The 25,040-nt window shown below is 32.6% G+C and overlaps 1 protein-coding gene across 10 annotated transcripts; it reads left to right on the forward strand.

Annotated features, from left to right (window-relative positions):
* The first annotated feature begins 319 nt into the window (after positions 1 to 319).
* Positions 320 to 24,129, forward strand: LOC122536312 (dystrobrevin beta-like). Of its 10 annotated transcripts, none has more exons than XM_043668587.1 (17): positions 320 to 767; positions 13,637 to 13,801; positions 14,655 to 14,871; positions 15,157 to 15,239; positions 15,454 to 15,605; positions 15,718 to 15,826; positions 16,206 to 16,372; positions 16,475 to 16,602; positions 16,691 to 16,789; positions 16,901 to 16,982; positions 17,346 to 17,384; positions 17,490 to 17,608; positions 18,240 to 18,405; positions 18,508 to 18,824; positions 20,430 to 20,575; positions 22,146 to 22,205; positions 22,830 to 24,129. In XM_043668587.1, the coding sequence occupies exons 2-17, from the start codon at positions 13,642 to 13,644 to the stop codon at positions 23,090 to 23,092; spliced, it is 2,307 nt and encodes a 768-aa protein (XP_043524522.1). In that variant the 5' UTR covers positions 320 to 767; positions 13,637 to 13,641; the 3' UTR covers positions 23,093 to 24,129. The 10 variants fall into 10 exon arrangements, with proteins under 10 accessions (XP_043524522.1, XP_043524524.1, XP_043524521.1 ...); XM_043668589.1 differs by lacking the exon at positions 320 to 767 and adding an exon at positions 10,154 to 10,436; XM_043668586.1 differs by lacking the exon at positions 320 to 767 and adding an exon at positions 13,214 to 13,294 and having other exon boundaries at positions 17,490 to 17,602.
* The last annotated feature ends 911 nt before the right edge of the window (positions 24,130 to 25,040 follow it).

A 25,040-nucleotide genomic window follows, 5' to 3' on the forward strand; every position in this document is an offset into this window, starting at 1 on the left:
CTGCCATATGAAAGCAAATATTTTTTGATAATGCGTATTTAATAAAATGAGTATTAGCCAAGAATGTTTCATACAAGCTGCTATTTAATACGTGTCTCAACGTATCAGACAAGCAGGAAATGTTTGTAAAATGTTGTTACGAATATTTTTTTAAATTGAAAGTAAAAGAAAACGAAAGAGAAATCTCACTTGTAATTTCCTCGTGTAGAAACATACTTCATGCCACATGTAACTATCGCACGCGCAATGGTCCGATTCCTTGTTCTCCCGTCTAAAGTGGCGATGGCGCCACCGACAGTCAGTGCCAGTTGAAATCAGTGATGGCCGTAAGGCTCGCGGTGCACATTGTGTTGAGATTGCGTTGAGTTTGTTTATCGCGATATTTTCGTGGCAAGAAAAATTCTGTGACTCTCATTCGGGCGGACCGATCATCGCTACGTATCCCCGTGAAAATCACATTCGGATGAGTCGTATTTGTCGCAGCGGCTCATAGAAACTACGTATTTGCTTCTCTTGACAGTTCTGTCCCGTGTTCGGAGTAGCAATAGCCACTCGAGTGCCACGACAAGTGTCGTTACGTCGCTACTCAGGTGACTTTTTCAGAACAGCAGCCGTCCTAATGACGTCGTGTATGTGATAAAACGATACGAAAGGAGTCTTTGTCGACACGGGGACGGCGACCGATCCCCCTCCCCTCCCCCTACACCCGTCGGCAATTCTTTTTCTTTTCACCCTTACTGGAGACACGCGCATCGAAAGCGTCTAAGGTATGTACACCGGCAGGCCAGGTTAGGTGTATCGCCGTGTCTCGTGACGGCGTTCTGAACAATTTTGATTTTTTTTTTTTTAATACGCCTGCTTTCATACAGTTTGCGTTATTAGATAAAAATTAATAGACAATACTTTGGTACATGCTCGCTCTTACAGTGAGATGAAGATTCGGTATTTTTATATCCGCTTTTAAATATCAAGCAAAATTAAGGCAACTCGTTTGTGCAATTTTTATTATCGGTAGAATTTTATCAAAAACTGTAAGTGCGATTGAAGTAAGTGACAGTGGTTGTCTAAAGTATTGTCAAAAATGTATGAATGTATGTATTTGAATAATATATGAAGATGCAGTAGTATTGTACTAAAATTTTGTCGTTAAAGTCGGTACGGTATCGATACGGTTTCTAAAACGGGTGGCAAGAGCTTAGATTTTGCTGTACCTGCAAGAATGTCCCCTTATTTATTTACCGTTATGGCATATTATAACGGCAACGATAAGCCCTGACAAATAAGATTAACTTCATACACGTCTAATGTAATATAACGGACACTGTCCCGGCGAGTATACATATACATACATATATCCTATCTGGCAAAGGAAGTGTTGGTCCCCCCTTAAACGGTGTTCCACTGACACACGTTGCTTCTTCCACTCGGCACCAGTCCAAAACATTATTTTCGATTGATTAACCATTGTCGCGTACCATCGGTACGGCAAAGTTCAGTTAGTAAAATCTCAACGCAAAGAATGACGTATCGCTTCGTGATTGTTAAAATCAATCTATAATCCGATCGTGTATCGTTCGAAATCGTATGACGTTTCGTACGATTGACATTTATCCCTGACGCTGGTACACACACGATGGCTCGTATCCGTAAAATACGTTACAAATTTTAATATATCTTACTGTCGATTATTCTCAATACGATAAATCACATTCGACAGGATATCGATCCCATGTCATTTGGGATTAACGCAATTAAAGATTATTTGTTCGACTTGTTCGATTGTTTGACGAGATATCCACGTCATCTTAACGAGAATCTGAATTATGGGGAATCCGAAATTGGCCGCGCCTTTTGGCCGCTCCATTTCGCGCGTTCCTCTGTACGCACCGAAACTGTCCCACATTCCCGACCGTTCCTCTGTCTCCTCAGGCGATCTTACTCCCCACCTGGCCCACTTATTGTATTGATTCAAACTTAGGCATCCACACGTTCCTCATTCCTTTGGAACTTCCTGCTTGACGATCTTCCCGTGACACTTCCTGCTTAATCCTTCCGGCAATTTGTGCGTCACAAAGACAGTAATATTGTCAGAGGAAATGTACTGAAGAAAATGGTATGGACCGATGTATAGTTGGGCGGAGGGGGGAGGGGACTTTCAGGTTGCCCGAGAAATTCCTTCCGCCGGCGCGAGCATTGTTCCGGTCTCTCAGTTCCTCCGTTCTATTCAGCAATCCAGTTATTTCATTTATCGTTTAGACATCCATTTTAGGTACATTAACGTTAGGATTATATGGATTGTTCTCGAGATTTGTAACTCGATATTATTGATCCCGCGTATTGCTATTTGTAGTGGTATATGTAGGTATATATATTCGGGGTCGAAGGCTTTTGTCATCAACAGCTTTCGTCGGGACGCTTTCTCTTTATGCGACCAGCAATCAATACACTTTTTAGATCGCAGTAAACAGAAATGGATGAAAAATGCCTTCTACGGTCATGTCAGTTTCATTGTAAAGAAATTCTTTTTGTTTGCCTCTCTTATTATTAATATACGTTATTATCGTTGAATTGTTATTAAGATCATGAACAAGTTTTTCATTTTGATTAGCTTCATCGTTCATTTAAATTTGCATTGCGTCATATAAATTTGTGTATTTATTCATTATCAGTTCTTATTGTTGCAATGACAACAGTTAAGTTTACTCTCGAAGGTAAATTGAACGTTTCTTCTTTCTGAAATATTGATAATTTGTATAATAATGAACTGTCACAGAAGAACAATCATTTATTCTATTTACTCTTCCACAAAATTCACGATATCCAGCATATCAATTTCATGAATATTTATATAAATTTAATTGTAAAATAGAATATTTCAGTATGAATGAAAAACAGAAGCGAGCAAATATTAAAAGTAATATAAAAGACTAAAAAGGCACAAAAGTTTTAAATATTAAAGATTCTAAATAATTAATCTAATAGAGATAAAAATAATTATTATTAATTTCTGGATTGTGGATTTTTATGCAAATCCATGATTTGGAAAATATGATTTAAAAAAATAAGATAACTGTAGGAAATTATTTTCTAATTGTTATAGAATGCACTTTGGATATTTTTCTTGGACAAATGGAGCCAAGTAGAATATAAGTCTTTCATTATTAATCAACAGTAGATGAAGCGCAGAAAAATCATTACTTGAAGTAATCAATTAGAAGTGTTGTTAAAAGACAGTAGCTAATATTAAGATTAACAGAATTCGCGTGGGATGAAATTTTTTCAACAGCTTATAGGGATTAGATATCAAAAAAATAGTACACGAAAGGAGGCACCAAGTAGCAACAGTATCGCGAAATGAAAAACAAATATTTGCTCTGAACGATTCACATAATCATACGAGTAAAACTGAAGCTAGGAATAAACCTTTCAAATCTGGAAATTGACGGTAATCTCGGAAACGTGTCGTACACGTTGGTTAGCTGATTATTTCGCAGAAAGTAGAAAGACAAGGAACATGATCTTTCTCTCTCGTAATTCGGTAAATAAAATTCACCGCGTGCAGCGCACGCGAATATGTACTTATGGTCGAGCGACGAGAGTCTATCATAAAATATCGATTAGCCAGTATAGAAACCTACATAGTTTTTACTGTATTTATCGTGGCCGTCTCTATATTTACGAAGCATTCCACGTGATATGATCTACTCCGATTCTTCCCTGTTGGATGTACGCGCATCAGTGTTATTAAGATCAGCGAAAAAGCTTTGTCCACGATGGACAAACTAGCTTTGCAAAACGAACCTCAACGAGATTACATAACTTCTCCCTATGGGATTTTCTTCTCTCTCCGTTGGTTTCCTCCATTTAGCGTTGCGTTTCGTTCTATTTACCAAACGGTTCTCCACATTGATGCATTTAAGGCATTGTCAAGCATTAATCGTTATTGGGCGCGGCGATTGAATCAAATTGAATTACACAAAGCCGATTCGACAAATTGATTAAATGCTATTGACCACGGTCACGAAGGTTTTCAGCCGTGGTACCTTTAATTGAGTGTTTTTATCGTTGGTGCGCAGTAAATAATTACAAGGGACATTATTCAGTTTATGATCACAATCATATAAATGTTTTAACACGGACCGGCAGAATTTATCAAGATATTTATTTGAAAAATGTTACTGGCAATTCGAGCCTCTTTTTTTTTTTTTTTTTTTTTTGAAAAAAAAAAAAAGCGGAAAATATACGCGAAATGGAGATCTTCCGTCGTTGAGATGAAAACGTCTCGTACNTTTTTTTTTATTGAGAACAAAATATTCAATATCTATGTCGTAATATGTTATCCTCTTTGAACCTCTAATAAGAGAACTAATTATTTGAAGTATCTCAGATTATCTGTATGACACTCAAGTACGGATTAAACACTCAAAGAGTTAATAATAGACAGTAAAACCAGCGACAGACAAACATTCTTTAGAGAGCAAGAAAAATATTTGTCCTCCTAACATCGTTGTCCCAACTCATATTTCTCGTTTCTTGAGAACCTGCACTCAATCTTCATCAGCCCTTAGGTGATTATTGGAAACGAATGACGATGTGATTTCTCCGGGGGGAGTTCATTCACAGTCATTAAAGGCTATTACGCAAACGACGCGAGGTGAAGAGGTTTTGTTCGAGGGGCGAATCGGTTCTCGCATTGTTCGCCACTTCGCGTTTTAATTACGCGGCGCAATGAACTTCGTAACTACTTACCGGACTTCGACCACCCCGTATACTTCAATAATCGGTGTACATGTAGCGAAACTTTCTTCTTTTCTTCTCTCCCCTCCCCCATTTTTTCTTCCTTTGCTCTTTTTTTTTTTTCTTTCTTTCTCGGCGTTTTCCTTAGGTGCGCGCACGTAATATCGATCCTACTTCGTTCTGCTCGATTGACTATGCCATCAGGTTACTGGCAACGTTGCGATAATAATACCTTCGCCAGTTCTAAAAACCAAAGGGTATCGATTTTTTCCATCGTCGGGTCGCACGTTCAACGTGATTGCGCGTGTGTATTATATTCTATGAACATAGAGAAGATTTCAGTGGCGGTGTACGATTCCGTGAAGGCCATAATCTATCAAATATTTTATGAAGATTGTAGTGTATAGTGGATATATATTTTTGTCAATATTTTTATTTCAGTGTCACTTTGTGATTTGCGCATAAGGGAGAGAAATTTTTCATTTTCGCCTAATCACCAATAAAGATTATTCAACCAGCAGTGAAAATGCATTCAGATTTTTCGAAACTATCAAGGGCCAAGTAAAAGTTGCAACATTATTAAAAGAATATAGATATAATTATTATTTTATATAGATATAATTATTATTTTGTCAAGTTATGTATTGTTTTTTCAAGTTGCACAAAATGTATTGCAAACATATATAATATTGCAAACATCGCAAAACAATTACAAGAAAAATAACGAAGGTAAAAAAAGCACTCGTACAATTCGGAAAAAATAGTTTATTGTAATGATAGAAAATAATAATATCGGCATATTTCAATTTCTTTGGATTTCATAAAGTTACAATATAAAGAAGTGTTCTCTGATAAAAAATATATATTAAAAACAAATATATACATATATCTAAATATGTGATAATAAAATATAGTAAAATAAACATGTAGATACACGTTAAAAGAGTTTGTAATTTATAGTAAGACATAGAGGAGAAATTATAAGGAAAAACTAGCATCAGAGTAGCAATTAACGTAGTGATCAATGAAATGAGTAAGACGAACGCGAAAATAAAGTGTATTTGAAGTGCATATTGACAATGTGCGATGACTTGTTTGAAGAAAATGCCAAATCTTTCGGTATATTGTGTTTACAGCCTGTTCAATTCGATTATTAGCGTTAAAAAGGCAATAAAATCGAGTGGTTGTGCTCTCGAAGCGATATTCACGTTTTCGAGGAATCGTCGAGGAGAGCTCTATTTTCGTAGCTCGCTTGAGAAACGCCGTTTGTTTTGTTGGTCCTCTAAAGCACGGCCGCGTACTTGAGTGTATTCAAGTATATTCGCGATCCACGACGAATCGCTGAAGGAAAGACCGAATTCTCGTACCGTTCGAATTTGGTGCACCATCTCTTTGGTTTAGGATTGAGCTTAGGGCACCTGAATAAACTTTCTCTATTTTGGCTTTTTACGAGTGGCACGGATAGTATCCTCAACATACCTTCTACGATAGCGTTTAACTGAAAAGTTACATATAGGTTTTGAAAATTTTATTTTACAATTGTTATTAGATTGCCAGATTTTAATTGGAGAAAAAACTAAAATTTATTTTACAATTGTTATTAGATTGCCAGATTTTAATTGGAATAAATAATTATGATTACCTTTATAATCTTCCCCTCTTCTAAGGAAATTAGATTCTGGTTGACGAAATACAAAAAGAAATTTAGTATATTTTTTGTATTTTATCGTAATTCTTTATGTTTTTAAGTTAAAGGGTTTTATGTGTACGATGCAGCAACCTGATTAATACTAGATCCTTACTCGTTGTAGTATTAGCTCTTTTAATTATACATGTTTTTAACTGATAAATATATCATGTTTCATGTACAATACATTTAATTATAAATGTACAACAAAAATATTCGTATAGCTGATTCACTGTAGAGATAAAGCTGATAAACTTTCCAAAAAATGATGAATCATCTAAATTAGTTTTTTCATTATACTGGTATGAATAATTTTCTCATCGTATATTCGCTTCACTGAAAAGAATTATTACTCATGCAACAAGCGATTGCGGTTGTGCGACATTTAGCGTATTTTTAGCTTTGTAAAGTAGTTATTATTCGCGAGAACACATACCAGACTGAAGAATTTTAATGAGCGAAGATAAGAACTCATTCGCGACGAACTTGACTGAATGGTGCACTTGCAAACATAAAGGAGTTATTTGAAGTAATATCGTATATTCGATATTTTCAATGAAATAAAAATTCCGGTTTGTAAGGTTAACGATAAGTGATCGTAACGAAATAATATGCTCTTGTTAATTGAAACGTACCAGTGCTTAGTACATTTTCCTCGCACGACAATTGCGTTATGCAATTAACAGGATCTGTATATTTTGTACTTGATTATGAGCCTGTTGTTAAATATCGAGATACTTAGCGTCATGCGAATTAAAGAATAATAATATTTTGTGCTTCATTTAATATGTAACGTATTAAGCTTCAGCATAGTGCTTGTTTGTCTCATAAAAGACATAAGTTACATACAAAATATTTCTTAAAAACGAAATTCGAAATATTTAGAATATTTATTTATTTATTTGTAAAAGTTTTATTATTCGGTTGATCTTCTAATCAGAAATATACTTACCGCTAATATTTTTGCACACTTAGTTAATTAAGTTATAAATTGGGGGGAATTAACATTTTAGTAAGTGTTGTAACATAAAAATTATGATATAATATCCTCTCTAGGAAATTTCGTACAAACAATGCAAATAAATAGTTTACACTGGGATATACCTAATCTTTAACTAAATTACAACTGAACGTAACTACATCACGATACGAGTTTACTTCGATCCAACCACCGCGGACTTCCTTATGATAATCTGATAGAAATTTTCATGTGATCGCCATAGTTTGCCAAAGTAACTTGCGGTAACTAGACCATGAACATTCTGTCATAACTAGGTTACAGGACACACGAAACAAAAGTTTCATATCAGTACTCGATATCTCAATACCAATCAGATATACGTAATATCGGAAAATTTATTTATCCTATTTCTCTGTAAACATAGATATCTTTTATTAAAAAAAAATTCACACACACACACACACACTATTTTTCGCACTAAATATATTACAGGAAAGTGAACAGATTCATTATTCAATTTAGTAGAAAAATTCTATTTGATCATGACACTTTCTGTGTATTATTCTTTTACAATGAAAATAATAAAATACCTCAAATAGTTCAAATTGTTATATTTCAGGTCAAATTTGCCTATGTCCAATTTATAATTAATTGTGCGTTCAGTGGAATGTAATGCTTTAGAGAACCTGCATTTTTTTAAAAAAAGTAATGATTTTTATGGATCAAGTAACTAGGCAAGTGTTATTCACAATATTTCATCATTATGAATCGTGACAAACATCATTATGGATAATGACAAACAAAATCGGGCACGATTGATATCTAAACCTAATGCAAGCATCTACCATGGCCCAACATAATTTTATTCATAATATCCGATCAACTTAACGAATTGATCAATTTATTAAACTTAAATCTAATCCAAATCTAATGTAACTCTATTCGTAATGTCTAATCAATTTAATAAATAAATTATACTGTGTAGCCGTTTTGTCGCTGTTCTTAATCATCAATCATTATAAACAATGTTAAAACAAATAACCTTAGTCTGTAAAATCTAGATTACTATATAATACACATATATTATATGTATAATATAATATATATATAATATGCGTATAACGTACGTATATATAATATACGTATGACATACATATAACATATGTATAATATAACATATATACACGTATAATATTATTCCCAAATTAAAATTTGGTGATTCGCAAATGGCCCCAGAAGTGGTTGATTACAACACCAAATGTTAATTTTATCAAAAGCATCAGCTGTCAATGGACGAAAAAGAAAAATCTCGGAGACGTAATTCTCGTGTTAACCAACGTTCCAACCAAGACTATCGGTTTCATCTGACCGTCGTAATGACGTAGCAACAGATAAAATGATTAATGCGAAATTCTTCTGATGTAAAAAGATTCCTCTGCGAAGCAGTAATTTACCACTTCGCCGATCAGTTACATAACCGGTTCACGCAACTACATGTGTGCACAACTTTCATGCGCCTCTGGAATTTCACGCTTATTAGCCGTTCCGAGGAACGAATGTTCGATTTTCTTTCACGGTTCGCTCTCTCGTTCGCTAGTTTTCCCGCTAGTTTTGCGCGTTCGCATCGTCACGACTGATGAACTTTAGCGGTGATTCGCCCCCGGGCGAGCACGGGCAACAATGGCACAGGAACGGAGTTTCGTAATGACAGAAAACGGGCCATCGCGATGGCACGATTTTATGAATTACGCCGCGCGGCGAACAAACGACGACGATTGTTACGATTTATTCCGTCCTCGTGGTCGCACGCTCGTGCAACAAGATCGAAGATAAACGATGATTTTTATCAACCCCCGAATCAAGTAGGATCTCGCTGCAGCGGCGAGGAGCATGATTGAAAAGTTAGTCGATATTTTGGGATTGTTATTATCGATTAGAATAAATTATGAATTTGGTCATCGAAAAAATAAAATTTTTTAATTTAATATTCTAAATTTCTTTTTAATGGTTGAATTAATTTTGTATAATTTATTTAATAATGATTATTTATTGATTTGATTGTAACTTTGTGAAAGAAAGAATCCACTCGTTTTCGTTCTAAGAGTGGAAAAGCATGTTTTTATTCTCGGATAATTGTGAAAATTCAAATGTTTCGCGATGAAGATTTAAAATCGAAGTCTCCTCTTAAAACCTAAATCCGATTTCTTTTTTCTCACGGAGCTCTATTCGTCTGAACTATATTAAATGGCGAGATACAAATTTTGTTCGAATCGTCAGTCACAACTTCTCTTCCATAAATGAAGAATTCATTCTGAGTCTTATCAGAATGTCCATTGTTATTTAACAAAAGAATTAAAACTTGATAATATCAGGATGCAAATTGCTCTTACATTTTCTTCGTGGAAAACTTTCTATTTTACACACGAAGATATCATCCACGCGTATGTGTTAACTAAGTTCACAAGCTCGAATGCTTTAGTTAAATAGACTTGAATGTAAATCAGCGTTTCAGCGAAATATTCCAGACGGATTCAAAGATGCTTCCGGATCGTATTTCACCAGAGTCGCGAGTTTACCAACGGAGTAATCCGCGAAAATACTCGACAGCAGAAGCAACCGAGACGCATCCAGAGTCTCTCTCGGAGCATAGTGATGCTCGAACCTTTTTTCCCACCCCCTCCGTTCTTTCACTCGATTTCCCTTCCTGCCGGCACTTTTCATTCTAAATGCACCTGTCTCCGTTCCATTTTGTCGGACAACAGCCGACGAGTCGCTTCTCACATCGATTTCCCGTTTTGTTGTGCGCTAAGGAACGATGGAAGAAAGTTCTCGGCGAGATAATCATTCGCCATCCACGAAACTACGAAAAATCGTAACTCGAGAGACTGAGGAAGTACAACTTATACAAAGAATTAGCCTCCAAAGAGCAGCTTAAATCGCAGTTAGAGTTCAGGGATCTAAATCCAAGTTGCCAACTTAGATTCTAGTATAGAATTCTAGTCAAGCTCGATATCCAATTATTGTTTCATGGGTTCCGGACATTACTCGAAAGTAAGTAAATGTTTCGATAAGTATACTCGTGGCATATTCGTGACCAAGCTTGTTTCGAACTTTGAAACTTGCAGGTTGAATGAATACTTGCAGGTTTTTGAAATATTCATAAGTAGTTTGACGATATAAGTAGTTTGACATACATCGATAAAATGCATATAGCGAAGAGAAACGTTTCTGTTTCTCTGTGTGTGAATGCAACACTCTTCGTCCAATCGAAAAATTTTCGACGTCGCATTTTTTTCCATCGACGCTCGAGTCCAGTTCGAAACTATTGTTTTCGTTTTCGAAAATACTCAAATATTCGAAAATACTTCGAATATATTTGGAGATACTGATAAAGAATCATTTGTTAGATACTCGTTCTCATTTTTGGTTACAACGATGAGTCAGTCGTAAATTTTCAATGTCGAACCGAATTAACCCTTTGATTGTTCAAGAAAATGATCAAAAGTCTAGAAATTTAATATCGAACAGGTACAACAAATTCATATCTGAAAATTATATATTCAGATGTATTTATTTAATATACTGTTACTTCATGTTATTTCAAACACTCAATGCACAATTCAAAAATAAAGTGATGATAAAGTCTGTGCTTTTAACCCTCTTCCTTCCGTCCATTCAAATTATGTCGTTACATCCGATCGCGACTTTCCAGCTACCATAATTACTTACAATTGCTCGGTTGCAAATTCGATTCCGTCTGAGACGGTATCTCCCATGAATTATAAAATAGTCGTCGAGTGGTTTCCACGTTTCATTAAGTTTAACGACTGGCGAGCGATTGTCGTTGTTTCGTCGGTTATATCGTCGATAAAAGTAATTGTTTCTCGTTGGGGCTCTCCCGTTTCCATGATTTCTTTGTTACCAATGCGAACCTGTTCCGTGGTCGACTATATAGACGAGACGAACGAAACGTTCGGAGGTTTTAAATTGAAGTATTGGCTCGGGAAGTTATTGAATCGACACCGAAATGCGGCAATTTGTGATATAAAAACCAGGATCGATGATACATCGAGTAGCTTCGTTATTGAACATTATTGTATTTTGTTGGTTCAAGCTCGGTCCGCGTTTGTTATTTGTATGAACAAATTAATGTAACTGGTTTCAAGGGGATCGATGATTTTAGTGAAAATTGTACGTAACGTGATAGGGCATTCGGTAATTGCAAGATACAATTATTTATAATTAGCAAATATTATTCAATTATTTTAATGATTTTATCTGCATGAAATCAACGTTCATAATGGAATTACTATTTTAAAAAGGAAACAATTTACATATATTACATGATAAAATAACATTTCACTGACTAATTAATATATTTTTTTGTTTGTGCCAAGTAATAAACTGAATCTTATCAATTGAACGAATCAATTTTAAAAAATTTTTTTAAAGCTCAAAGCCATTGAAGTTCATTAAAGACAAATTACATTTATCCTTTGATTAGTTTATTTCAAACGCAACTTGCAAACAACAGTCGATCTTAAATTCTATCCCAACGCATTCAAATATAATTAATAATAATTGTAATTAATAATTTTGTATATTGTAGATTTTCATTTAATTTAATTCAGTATTAATTCGAGCGATACGTAGAACAATATACTGCCACAAAGAATTTCTTTGCAAACACCAAACACATAGTTCGAAACAAAACAAGTACGATCATTTTGAATTAAAATTGAAAATTATCCGTACGTATCATTGTCTTTCTCTTTCTTAAAATGATGAATGTTGTATGACTGTCTGTGACTCGCTATAGCTATTAGCTTCGCCATGGTACCACAGCTTCGACGCGATTCCTGATCTTAATAGCATCGAATTAATCGCGCGATGCTTGGTTCATCAGAATGGACTGAAACTAATCAACGGCACAATGAAGCACGCCGTAGCAAATAGTGGTCGCGCATTCTGCGGATACCTTGAATGCCCTCGGAACCCTTGAGAATGTTCACCGTAGGCGCAATAACGAACGAAGAAACGTGGCTTTTATTGATTACTCTCTGACATTTAAATAACTGACTAAAAGGCTGCACTCTCGGTACCCACGTAGGTGCTTAATTGCCCGCGAATAAACGTCGTGCGTTCTTCGGATTTGCCGAATGCTCGCAAGTGAATTTCAATACGATACACGATACACCGCATGCCACAATAATAGGATTACTTAAAAAATTTCAATTCTTATACAAGCACCAGGCACGTCCGATAAAATCTGATTAGAGGACATATAGATTGAAATATAGAATAGTTAGGTTTATTGATAACAACGATTGAATACCAAGTTTCTGTTACAATTTCGTTTTATTATATTTTGTCCTCGTAGTTTCTGTATAATGAAGTATTTCGTCATGCTGGTTTCACATTTTATGAAACAAGAGAATAAACTAGCTTTAAAACATTTTTTCCTTTCTCAGTTAACGTAATTTGAAAAGAAATAGCATTGCCTCTCGATATGATTTGAAACATAGCGATATTACTTAGTTTTTAGGTGAATGTGTAGTTGTGAGACGCAGCATATCTTATAGTATGATTAATTATCGTTAATTAAACCTGTAGTGTCGTTAATTACCAACAGCTTCCTAATTTCTTACGGTATACCTGAAGAATTCTGTTTCATCTTTGCCTCGAATATTTCTACTTCGAAAACTTCTAAATTAGTAGCTAAAAATTCTGTTGGAAGTTTAACGAGCAAGTTTTTTGTTATTATCAATCGAGTTAACGAGCATCGATGACTAATCGACGAACGGCCTTCGTTTCGCGTATAACTTGTTCCTTGCATGCTCGAGCTATGCGCATAGACTAGGCTCGCAGTGATTTCGATGATCTTATGAGAGAAGAACCTGATGCTACGCGTGTGTAATTTCTAAAACAGTGAATCATATTATTAGAAAATGTGTGATAAATAGAAATGACGTAGTGAAACTGTAAAATTGGTTTAAGTAATTGCTCCAATTTTATAACCGTAGTATAAAAATTGACTTCAAAAATTACTTATGCAGCTATATCAGCTAGATCAATTGTTAATTAATTGTTTAATTAATTTAATGCCTTAATTTACGATTTCACTGCCTCACTTTCATCTATATCTTTCTGTACAAGTTAATTATAACATTGAATATTTAAATTATTAATTATTAATTTATTATATTAATTATTTAAACGTAATTTCATTTGATTTTTATTATACATTTCAGATAAAATGGCGGAGGATGGCGCAGGAGGGTCGGGAAATAGCAGCACGGGGGAGGCGAGTCGATTGCAACTGCTGCAAGAAATGCGGCAGCAAAATTTTGATAGCATTCGATTTGCTTCATACCGAACTGCATGCAAGTTGCGATTCATTCAGAAGAAAGTTCATTGTGAGTAGTATCTCGGATAAAAGAATAGAGAATAGATAGAAATATCAAATACAGTTGGTCTGGAATACATAAAAAGCAACAACATATAGATTATGTCACATAGAGAAAAATGCATAAGTAAATGTGATTTTTACACAAATGAAATTAATTGTCATTTAGAAACATTGTCATAATTGTGTTAAATATTAACAAAATTATAAATTATTGTAATTATATGTAAAGTTAAGAATATTTAAAATTCAAATAATCGCGAGGAACCTCTTGTTAAATAGTTCATCTATTGTCATCTACTTACAATTAGTATATGTATAAATCCACTTACTGTATTTGCTGACTTTTAAGTTTTATTAATAAAAAGCCAGGATTTTATGGCCACAGAAGATATTTTATAGCTATTAAAGAGCCACGTGCTACAAAGTCCTTGGTATGAATCACTTGACACCAGGAAACGTATGTTACTTGGTGTCAGAAAGCGCTTAATATCACGGACTATGTGAGATTCTAATAATTCACTTACTATGTTACTGGACTCTTGATGTCAGAGAATGAAAGAGTTCTATAAATCTTTAGTATGAACGAGGAACCATGTGACACCAGGAAGTGTACGCTACTTGGTGTCAAGAAACGCTTAGTATCACAGACTACATGAGGTTCTACTAAGAAAGATATAAAATTCTTAGATTTCTGCTAGGAAATCCTTGTTAAGACCCCTTAGTTTTCGTTATAAATGATTTGGAATCATTCATGGATTTAGACAGTATTTCACTATAAATTTAACAAATAGAAATGTGTAAAATTAATTATTCGTAGTTGAAGAATTTCTATTTATTTATATATTTGGTATTTCCTGTAGTACATAACGTGGATATATGGAACGTGATCGAAGCATTTCGAGAGAATGGTTTAAACACGTTGGAACCATCGAGCACGTTGGGAGTATCGAGGTTGGAAACTTTATTGTCTTCCTTATTTCACGCCCTTAACAAACGAGTGCCTGTCTCGCAACAAGCCAAAGTCGATGCTACAACCGCTCTGTTGATGAACTGGTTACTTGCTGCCTATACTACAGGGTATACAGATCTTGAATTTTAAATAGATTTTAAATATTATATTTTAACCTTTTAACAATGTAGCCCGAGAGAGGGCTGTTCTGATAGTAAAAATGCAGAAAAATATCCAGAATGAAGAGACAATTGTTATCTAAATAATTTGTCATTTTATTACATTGTCAAAGGGTTAAACAGGCAGATAATTAATTTCATTAAATTGAAAATCTAATGCATTGTAATTCATTGATCATGTTCTTAGTTAATTATTTATCATATGGACGATTGAACCGAACACTAAATTTTTAGGGAAAATAACAAGATATCCGTTTTTTCGGTGAAGGTAGCGTTAGCTACGTTATGTGCTGGAAAACTAATGGACAAATTTCGATGTAAGTTACTTTAATGAACTAATTAACTCGCAGAAGAAAGACATGATAAACAGATTTTCCGATTTTAATGCTACTGTATGATTAAATAGGAAGAATTCATTGATAGAAGGATTTAATATCAATAATAAATCTAGAAAATTAATGGGAAAAGGATTCATCATGTTCTTCTCGTGTAATATTCAAGTTAATTCAGTCTAATCTTTTTTCCAAATAGATATATATTCACAAATATCGGATAGTAATGGTCATATGATACACTGGAGATTCTCCGAGTATTTGAAGGAAGTTCTAGCGTTAACGGCTGCCGTTTATGAATCGCCATCATTTGGATACTCAGAGGGTCTCGCCAATTCAATATTCCCCCAAGTAAGTTTATTGAAATCATCTTCGGTTTGTATACTAGAAGTAATTGGAAAACTTCTTTCAACTTAATGTGACTTGTGAAATGAGTATCGCTGGGTATCACACCGTGTTTCAGAATTCAAAAGTCACGGTTAACGATTTTTTGGATACGCTTATGTCTGATCCAGGACCACACTGTTTAATTTGGCTTCCATTGTATCATAGGATGGCTGCTGTTGAAACAGGTGATTATCCAGTCTTAAAATTAGGCCAAAATTAAAAAAGCTAATTACATAGTTCGATTTTTTGGACATTAGAGTATAATATACAGAAAAATATCTAAGTTCAATATCTTCCGGAATATAGATTTATTTGATGATCATATATGCTTTAAGTAAACGAATTGTCATGTTTCATCTTCATCTAGCAAATATTTCAACAGAATATATAAACTAAATATGAATAGATACATAAATATTCTATCATAAACGAATCTATTGAGATTTCTTCTTGGAGTATAATATAGAATGGCTTTCACTGAATTTTCTGTTGTCTAATTTTCACATGAAGAAACATAATGCATACATGTACGTATAAATGAGTTTTTCATGCGTAACTTTTCAGTGGCCCATCCCGTCATGTGTGACGCGTGTCATAAAGAGAACTTCACCGGTTTCCGATATAGATGTCAGAAATGCCACTCGTACCAGCTTTGCCAAGATTGTTTTTGGCGCGGCAAAGTTTCTGGGACACATAATAACGATCATGAAACGAGGGAGTACAGTAGTTTTGTACGTGTTGGACAGAACTCTCAGAAGTTCCAAACATTTTCATGAATAAATAATAACGCGTATCTTTGACGTGACACCAATCTTCTCCTGTTTGTTCTGTAGAAATCGCCGAGCAAACAAATCGGTCATTCCTTACGGAAGAGCTTCAGATGCGTACCTGAGAAAGGGAAAAATAGTTTACCAAGATTTCCGGAACAGCCCGAAAAGACGTTAGATTTATCACACATAGTGTGAGTGCTATGATTATACTCGTATGATATGCATAGCCGTCGACACGAGCGCGATTCTTCAATTGAAAATAAATTCCCTGCATTGCAGCCCGCCATCACCTTTACCATCTCACAACGGTTTTCCAGATCCAGGTTTTATGGCTCCCTTTGATTCCGGATCGATGGACAGTCGTTCTACTTTAAGGAGGTGAGCGTGAAAACAAATCCAAATTGCACAGCTTATACTAAACGTGCACGTAACAAGTCACAATTTTATTTATTTTTTTTTTATATTTTTTTTTATTCATACATTGTACAGTATGGATAGTTCAAGACTGGATGATGAACATAAATTAATAGCACGATACGCACAAAGGTTGGCTCAGGAAGCTAGGACTATGGTAAGATATCTCATTTATTCTAAAATAACTAACGTTTAATGTTTGTTGTTTACTTTTCTACAACTATACGGGTACATGTTTAATACTTTGTCTTAACAATTATAACTTATTGTTTATGTAAAAAAAGTATAATTTACAAAATTGTTTATACAATTTGTACGAAGTTGCTCTAACAAGTAGTTTAATTTCTTATGTTAAAATTTGTGGGAATATTTAATAAATGTTGTTTGATGTAGTTTATGACGAAAGCATGAAACTTTACGCGGAGTCCCTGGTTGTTAGCAAATTAGAGCAACAAACGTAATTAAACGTTCAGCTGAATCGTGACTTTGTGTGACTAATTTTAATTTCATAACTACACAGCCTCGTGCAGCATCCAGACTGTCGCAAGCTGACCAAGCAGTAAGTATGCAAAATTTACATTAATTTATATAAATAATAATTATCCATGTACCATTCATCCTCTCATTTTTATAAATTATTTGATAAAAAATTTTTATGTTACAGGGTAGGGCACCGTCTGATGCTAACTTGGCATCGTTAGATGCCTCGAGGGCACAACGCGAACTTATATCGCAATTAGAGGCAAAGAACAAGGAAATAATGCGCGAGATTGCAAGGTTAAGGTATACCTGTGTCGTTTATTTCCTTTATATCAAGCCTAAACCTCGAGATCATCCTGTCGAACCATCCTAGGATCATGCATGTTAAAAAGGACATTCTGTTTCGCTTCGATCACTTTGGTTGCGTAGAATATAATATTAAAGCTGAAGACATCACAACAATAAATACTTACATAAATACATTTTTCTCTTTCTCTACGCAATTAAATTCATATTTCATTTATCTAATTGTATGAATAACTTGAAAAAGATTATCAGATCCAAAATCATGACTAACATTGGTAACATCCTGCTTGTAACTAACATTCTCTTCATTAGTTTTTTTAAGAATCTCACATTGTTTTGGAGTTTCTATACCTTACTTTAGTTATCTTAGTTTTCACTATGTTACATTGTACTTATAAATTTGAAGTACTGAAATATATCTATCACGTCCGAAGATACAAAATTATTATTAAATTGTTTATATTTAACATTAATATTATAATTTTTGAAACTCACTAGATTCACACACAGACACCACATTAATAATATATTCTTACTTCAGCTTGTAGCTAATAAAATGAAATATCTGATTCAAAAGATATTTCAACTTCATTTTTTCATTTATTTATAACATTGACTTTAACTGTAGGAGACAACAAGAAATAGAAGCAGCTGGTTTGGAAAATCCTGCACTTATGTCAGAACTAAGAGCCTTGAGGCAAAGAAAAGACGAATTAGAAACTCATTTAGCAACATTACAAGATTCTAGAAGGCAATTAATGGTGCAGCTGGAAGGTTTAATGAAAATGTTAAAGGTATTGTTTCAAGAAAAATTTACAATTGTTCTTTTAATATTTCAATTTTGTTATCATTACATTAACCATAACATTAATACTCAAAATTTTGCATTATTATAGAATCACCAAGCATCTCCAAGATCAACACCAAATAGTTCACCACGAAGTACAAAATCACCACCTTTACCTCCTGGTGCAGTACCAAGTAGTAGATCAGCTCCGCCAACTCCAGGTGGTCCACTTTCTACAACACCACAACAACAACAGCAACAACAACAGCAGCAGCAGCAGCAATCCCAAAGTCAACAACAAATGTCTCAAAGCTATCAGAATCCCGTTCCAACAACATCAGTGGCGAATGTAACCAATAATACCATGCTGGGAACAATACAAAATCCTATTCCAGATAACTTATCATGTGTTGGAGGCGACGTAAGGTAGGCGGGCATATGAAAAATCTGTTAGAAATCAATAAAAAAATAATCAAAGATAGAAAGACACAAGGCAGCAAAAGAAAAACAAAAAATTACAATCATTGTATAAAATACTGTTTTATTATACTATAGAATGATTTAAAAATCGTATTCTTGAATTTAGCTGAGAATTATGTTTGAAGAAATATTTAGATATACATTGATCAATTTTAAATGCATACCATATTTATAAAAAGAAGAAAAATTCGTTTCTTCTTTCTGTTAATATTTTTTTAGTACTATTTCATGTTGATAGATTTGTCGAGTTCTTATATAAGAATCATTTATACGTATTAAAGATCTCTAACATATTTAAATATTGAAGGAAATTACTTTTATATGAAAAATAACAAAATTTTATGTATTGCCGACATTTATTGTACACTTTACGCCATATATAAAACAGTCATTATTATATAATTTTAAGAAGTTATGTTTAAGTTGTATGAAGAAATTAGTCATATTTTACAGCATATTTATAATTTTAAAAAAATAACACTACTTATTATGCCTCTTTCTATTTTATATACATTTATTTAAAATTGATTTCTTCTAAATACACAGTGCTAGTTATAATGAGATCATAGCTGCACTTTACGCAAAGAATCAGCACAGTTTTCACACCTTTGATTGTTGCATGCAAATATTAATGAGAATGTTCTATTGATCAGCTAGTAACAGGAATAAGTTTGGTACTAGTTGAATAATCAATTTTTATATTTTAAAATATTCCTACATTGATTATGTTATAAATTTTGATTGCAATTTTGTTAAAAGATTATTATACTTATAAGTCCTTGCTTTTTGCTATTTTGAGATGCTTTTAGGCTCTATTGAATTTTTATAGTTTTATGTTATTGATTATATCTTAATTTTCTTTCATTGCAGTTAATTTGTGAAATATTACAGGCATGTGTATTTATATAGAATGCAACAACTGATATTAATGTGTCTTAAAGAGCATGTTGAAATGTTTTACTGTATATTAGAAAAATGTTGTTATACTTTCTTTTATATAGAATTGTACAATTATTTCCAATATTATTTTTTTTTAATAAATTAAAATAGTTTTACGTATTAACTATCTTTTAGTTTTAGTCGTACATATTCTCTCATCTATATTTTTAAGGTATTCTTATGAAGTCTACAAGATATATTTACTTAATAAGTTTAATTATATAGGTAATTTAATAATATCTAAAATTTCGTCGAAGTTAGAATTATATTTTTCAAAAATTAGAATAAAGTGTTGCAATAAAGAACATTAGACATAAATATCTGAAACTTCAAGAAGTAACATGTGAAAAATAATGATTAAAACACAAAAGACACATATTATAAATTTAAAGAAATAAAATTTATTTTATAAAACTTTCATAATGCATGTTTTTGCTAGTCTACTGTTAATTTAAGGTTTGCGAATATTCTGACATTTGATTTCATTGTAAAGACACATGAAAAATTGTCATCCCTAGATGCTTGCACGATAAGCGTGGCATGTCACGACCTTGACTTAGTTTTTATTTCGAAGTCGCTTTATGCAAAGAAAATAGAGATTTTCGATGTCAGGTCTGCGTTCAGGACAAACAGCTTGCCAGGAAGTGGTTCCAGCAGTGCGAATAATAGCTTGGGCCGATCCTTACGAAATGACTTATTGGTAGCTGCTGACAGTGTTACTAATGCCATGTCGACACTCGTGAGGGAATTGAATTCGGGTATGTTGTATTACAAATTTTAACATACTTTGCATCAGAAATGAATGCAAAATACTTTGGTAGTTCAAACTGGCACAAAAACTTGTATCTAGCTATCATTTTAGGCCTACGATAACTGTATATTTGGATTAGGTGTAAGATATAGAAATCATAAGCCCCTATAAAATTAAAAAATTTATAGCCAACTCGAGGAGGTAACAATTAATTCATATAATCTCATACGTTTAAAGCTAACGTACTGTTACGTAAATTCATTAATGGAAAGATATTTGTGAGTAATTAAAATATTGAGATATTAAAAGTTCCTATCAGTATTGTATGTTCTTGTTTCGTTCATGTTATTTTGAATAATCACTTGATCATAAGAAAAATTTATGGTAATACAAAATAACTTGTTTCAAGTAAATGTTTTTCGTACATACATGTACATCTTTTTCTCATATTGTTGTTCATATTAGTGTAAACAGGCATGTTTGGCAGTATTTTTCTTCTATCACATCGTTAGATTTTATAGCATGTAATAATGCATTTCCCTACCCATTTTTAGTGAACAAAATTTTATAAATTTATTATGGATCTAAACATGCAATGCAAGGTAAATACAATTTATACATCATGTATTTATATTAAAACGAAATATAAATCAAACTATATTCAAGTTTTAATATTCTTTGGAAAATGATTTTTATAAGTATTTATAAGTATTTATATGCAAAATAAATAATTACGTATCGTATTTAATATTTACAAAAACAATGATGTATCATTTTTTTATGTACATATATTAATTTGTTACAATATTTTTAAATAACTATTTCAATTGGCAAATTTATAAAAAAGAAATGGAAAATTTTACTTTGGGAATTCATATCTGAATATGTTCATATTGATTTTTTAAGTTTGTTTTAGAAATTCAAAATATTTTTATACACTGTTTTATGCAAGTTTTTAAAATATATATTATACATATATGTTACCCAATATTAACAACATATTTACAAATGTAAATATTTAGTTTCTGCCTTTCTTTACACAATTTGCCTGTTGTAACTCTTATTTTTTCTTACTTAGTATAGATTTAGCAAATTTTAGTGTAGAAATAGCACAGACTACACTACACGTAAAACAGCAAATGCTCTTTCTAAAATAAATGATAATTCTATTTATGATTTAGAAATATAATATGAAAATTAATTGCAATTGAATCAAATTCAATTTATGCAATGCCTATTCTTGCATTTACCATAAAATAAAAACAATTTTTCATTTCATTTTTTATTGTTACATGTGACCATTATACTCATTATTTCTTTTGTCTTAAATATTGTAAAAGTTTCAGAGTAAAAAGATATAATATTATATATTATAATAATTACACCATTTACATAAGAATTTCATTAAGATTTAAGTATATCAATTTCTATATAATATTCTATATTTCTATAAAATATTCCATTAGTATTAAAATTTTGGGCGAAAAGATAGATATTTTCGTATACAAATGACACTTTAGACGTGTTGTGGAATGTGTGTGATGCACCCCCTGTGAATGTATCCTGGTGCCTTGCAGACTCAGACCAGGAGGATCATTCTCACAACTCTGGCCGAATTAACATCAGAAAGCCGTTAGGTAAGAGTTTGTTCAAATTTTCAACATTCTCGTCATTTTTTACATCCTCACAAGCATTAGTAAATAATTATGTCACATGCTTCTTTTGCATAAATACATATATATATATATATATATATATATTAATTACTATATTAAGTAAACATTTTGGTAAACGTAGGTGTCTGTTATTTGAAAAAGTAAAGCATTAATAGCGAATTACAAATATCAGGTACATTTTCGTTCTAGTTAAGAACCTACGTTTTGTCATTTCCTCTAGAAGTAGTTGACTCGATTATTTTTCCATTTTTATACATATTTGTAACATATGTTCGTTTGTAGAAATTCATTTCAATTTCAATTGTTGTATATATTCAATAATAGTACCGATATAAACAAATATCCAGCATTTAATATTTAATTAGAATTAATTAGAATTAAACATCTTCATTAAGTAGATATAGTATATACGTACATACAACATTAATTTTATAGATATTAGCATTCTTTTTTGCGTAAAGAAAAACCAAAGGATCAGAATATTAAAATTAATTTACGCGTATAAAAAAAATTAATTTCTATAATTTATAAAAGTATTGAATTTATGCAATTACTAACTTGTAAATTTAATTTCCTTATCTTCAGATTTCGAGGCTGGCGAGGATGGCGATGATAGTAGCGGCGGCGGAAACTCTTGGCGAGAAGAGCTTCAGCGACGTTATCAGCAAGAAAATGATTTTCTAGCTGAATTACGCGCACGCAATGTTAATATCTCGCAAACGCCATCGGCCACCCCATCCAGCGAGCAAGAACAAGAAAGAGGCGAAAGGGAAGAAGCAGACGGAGAGAAGGAGGATGAAAATGAATCTAACTGGACAGAATCGGCGAAGAAATGGGTCAACCGATAAGTTTGTTATACATTTGACATTTCTATGTATTCTAACGGCTTAGAAACTGCTACCAAATGAAACGCAAAAAATAAGTTACCGTAGCTCCACTGGTTATTTATGATAGACATATATCTGGGTGTTAGTGTGAAATGTAACCGATACGACAGTAGATTTTGGACAGTATTTAAAACAAAAGTCTTACATTTTCGAAGCAGTACTTTTAATCAAAAAAAAAAAAAAAACAAAAAAAAACAAAAAAAAACGAAACAAAAAATTATCATCTCATCATGTCAGTAAAGTGAGAGATCGTAAAATATCTTGATACAAATTTTAACAAATTAAATAATACAAAATAAAAAGATGTGAACTTCTCTTATTTAGGATTCATTATTTAACGCATTTCGTAAAATGTGAAATTTCATCGTTTTCCTGCTGTTACTAGAATATTGTTTCCTATTGTTACGTTTACACTATGTTTTAGGTATTTATATACTGATATTTATACTTTTCCTAAAAAACAGACATGTATGAACTTTCTGAACGAGCAATTTCTTTTATACATATGTCGTTTTCTTTATTTCTGTAACTGTAATTAAATACAGGGTTTAAAAATAATGCCACAAACAACTGAACAAGCAAAGAATCTGGCGGTATCTGCGGGCCTAAGAATATGAGATCTTTAAATGGCTACATACAATAAGAAACTTTCTCTCATTCACTTTCATACACTTATTAAATCCGCATACGAAACATTACATTTATACAACTTTGTCATGAAAATACGAAAAGATATGAAATTAAATCTGAGCGCTCAATACGAAATGACATTTGGTCTATCGTGTGTTGGTGTCCAAAAAAAAAAAAAAAAATGAAAGAAATTTTTGCACAGGTCCGTTCGACCAACTTTGTACAAGGAGGTAAGTAGATATAATTAAAGAACTTTTTTAAAAGTCATAATAAAGGAGATTGTTGACGAATGCTTAGTTGCAGAGTCCAGAAGTTTTTTTGTACATTCATACGAATTAGATACAGTATTCAATATAAACTTCACAGTTGTTAAAAACTCTTGAATTATCATATTTTAAATATATTTCACCATGGTAGATGCTTCAACTGTAGTCATATGAGATACATAAAAATATCATAGACACTTTTGCAATGCATTTTTAATTTTTATTTCCTCATTTTGATAATATACACCTCGGAGCTAATGACTCATAAATAAAGTCTTCTTTTTTATATTATCATGTTAAATTTAATTACATTTACACTCATTGTTAGTTTTACACATATTTAGTTTTTTATATATATATGTAACAATTTGCATCGAGTCAAATCAGGTCAGATTATAATTTGACTCGATCCAATCGCGAAATATCAACGCTCTCAGTTCTATGTTTCATTCATTACAGGAGATTTGCATGCGTAATAATTACAAATTGAACGACATTTGTAACATTAGAAAAATTTATTACAATCGAATTACAAGTTCCTATCACCAACATGTTTCAAGTAGTTCAAATAGAATAAAAAAAATAATATATTTATGACCCAATGGCTTTGAGGTATTATATTAAAGTACATATTACGAAGTGACAATGTATATAAATCTCATCGTTGATTATCTATCGAACGTAAAACATTGATATTTGTAGGAAACGCTTGAATGTATTGCTTAGGCATTTCGATCGTATTTAATCGTTTTGTTTCATTAACTTTAACATCTCCAGAAAAGTATTATATATTAAATGCCTAAGTTCTACAGGGTATCATAATCATAATCACATTTACATATAACTGTACAATATATAAGAATAGGAGAATTGACTTTGTTTTATAATACTATATTTAGTTCCTAGCTTAAATATAATATTTCAATTGTAATTAATATAGAATGATACACATTTTGTAATTTTTACGTATCGTGTGGTACTCCAAATGTTCTATGTATATATTTATATGATTT

The sequence above is a fragment of the Frieseomelitta varia genome, unplaced genomic scaffold (assembly GCF_011392965.1).
Source record: "Frieseomelitta varia isolate USP_RPSP 00005682 unplaced genomic scaffold, Fvar_1.2 scaffold_821, whole genome shotgun sequence".
NCBI classification, from domain to species: Eukaryota; Metazoa; Arthropoda; class Insecta; order Hymenoptera; family Apidae; genus Frieseomelitta; species Frieseomelitta varia.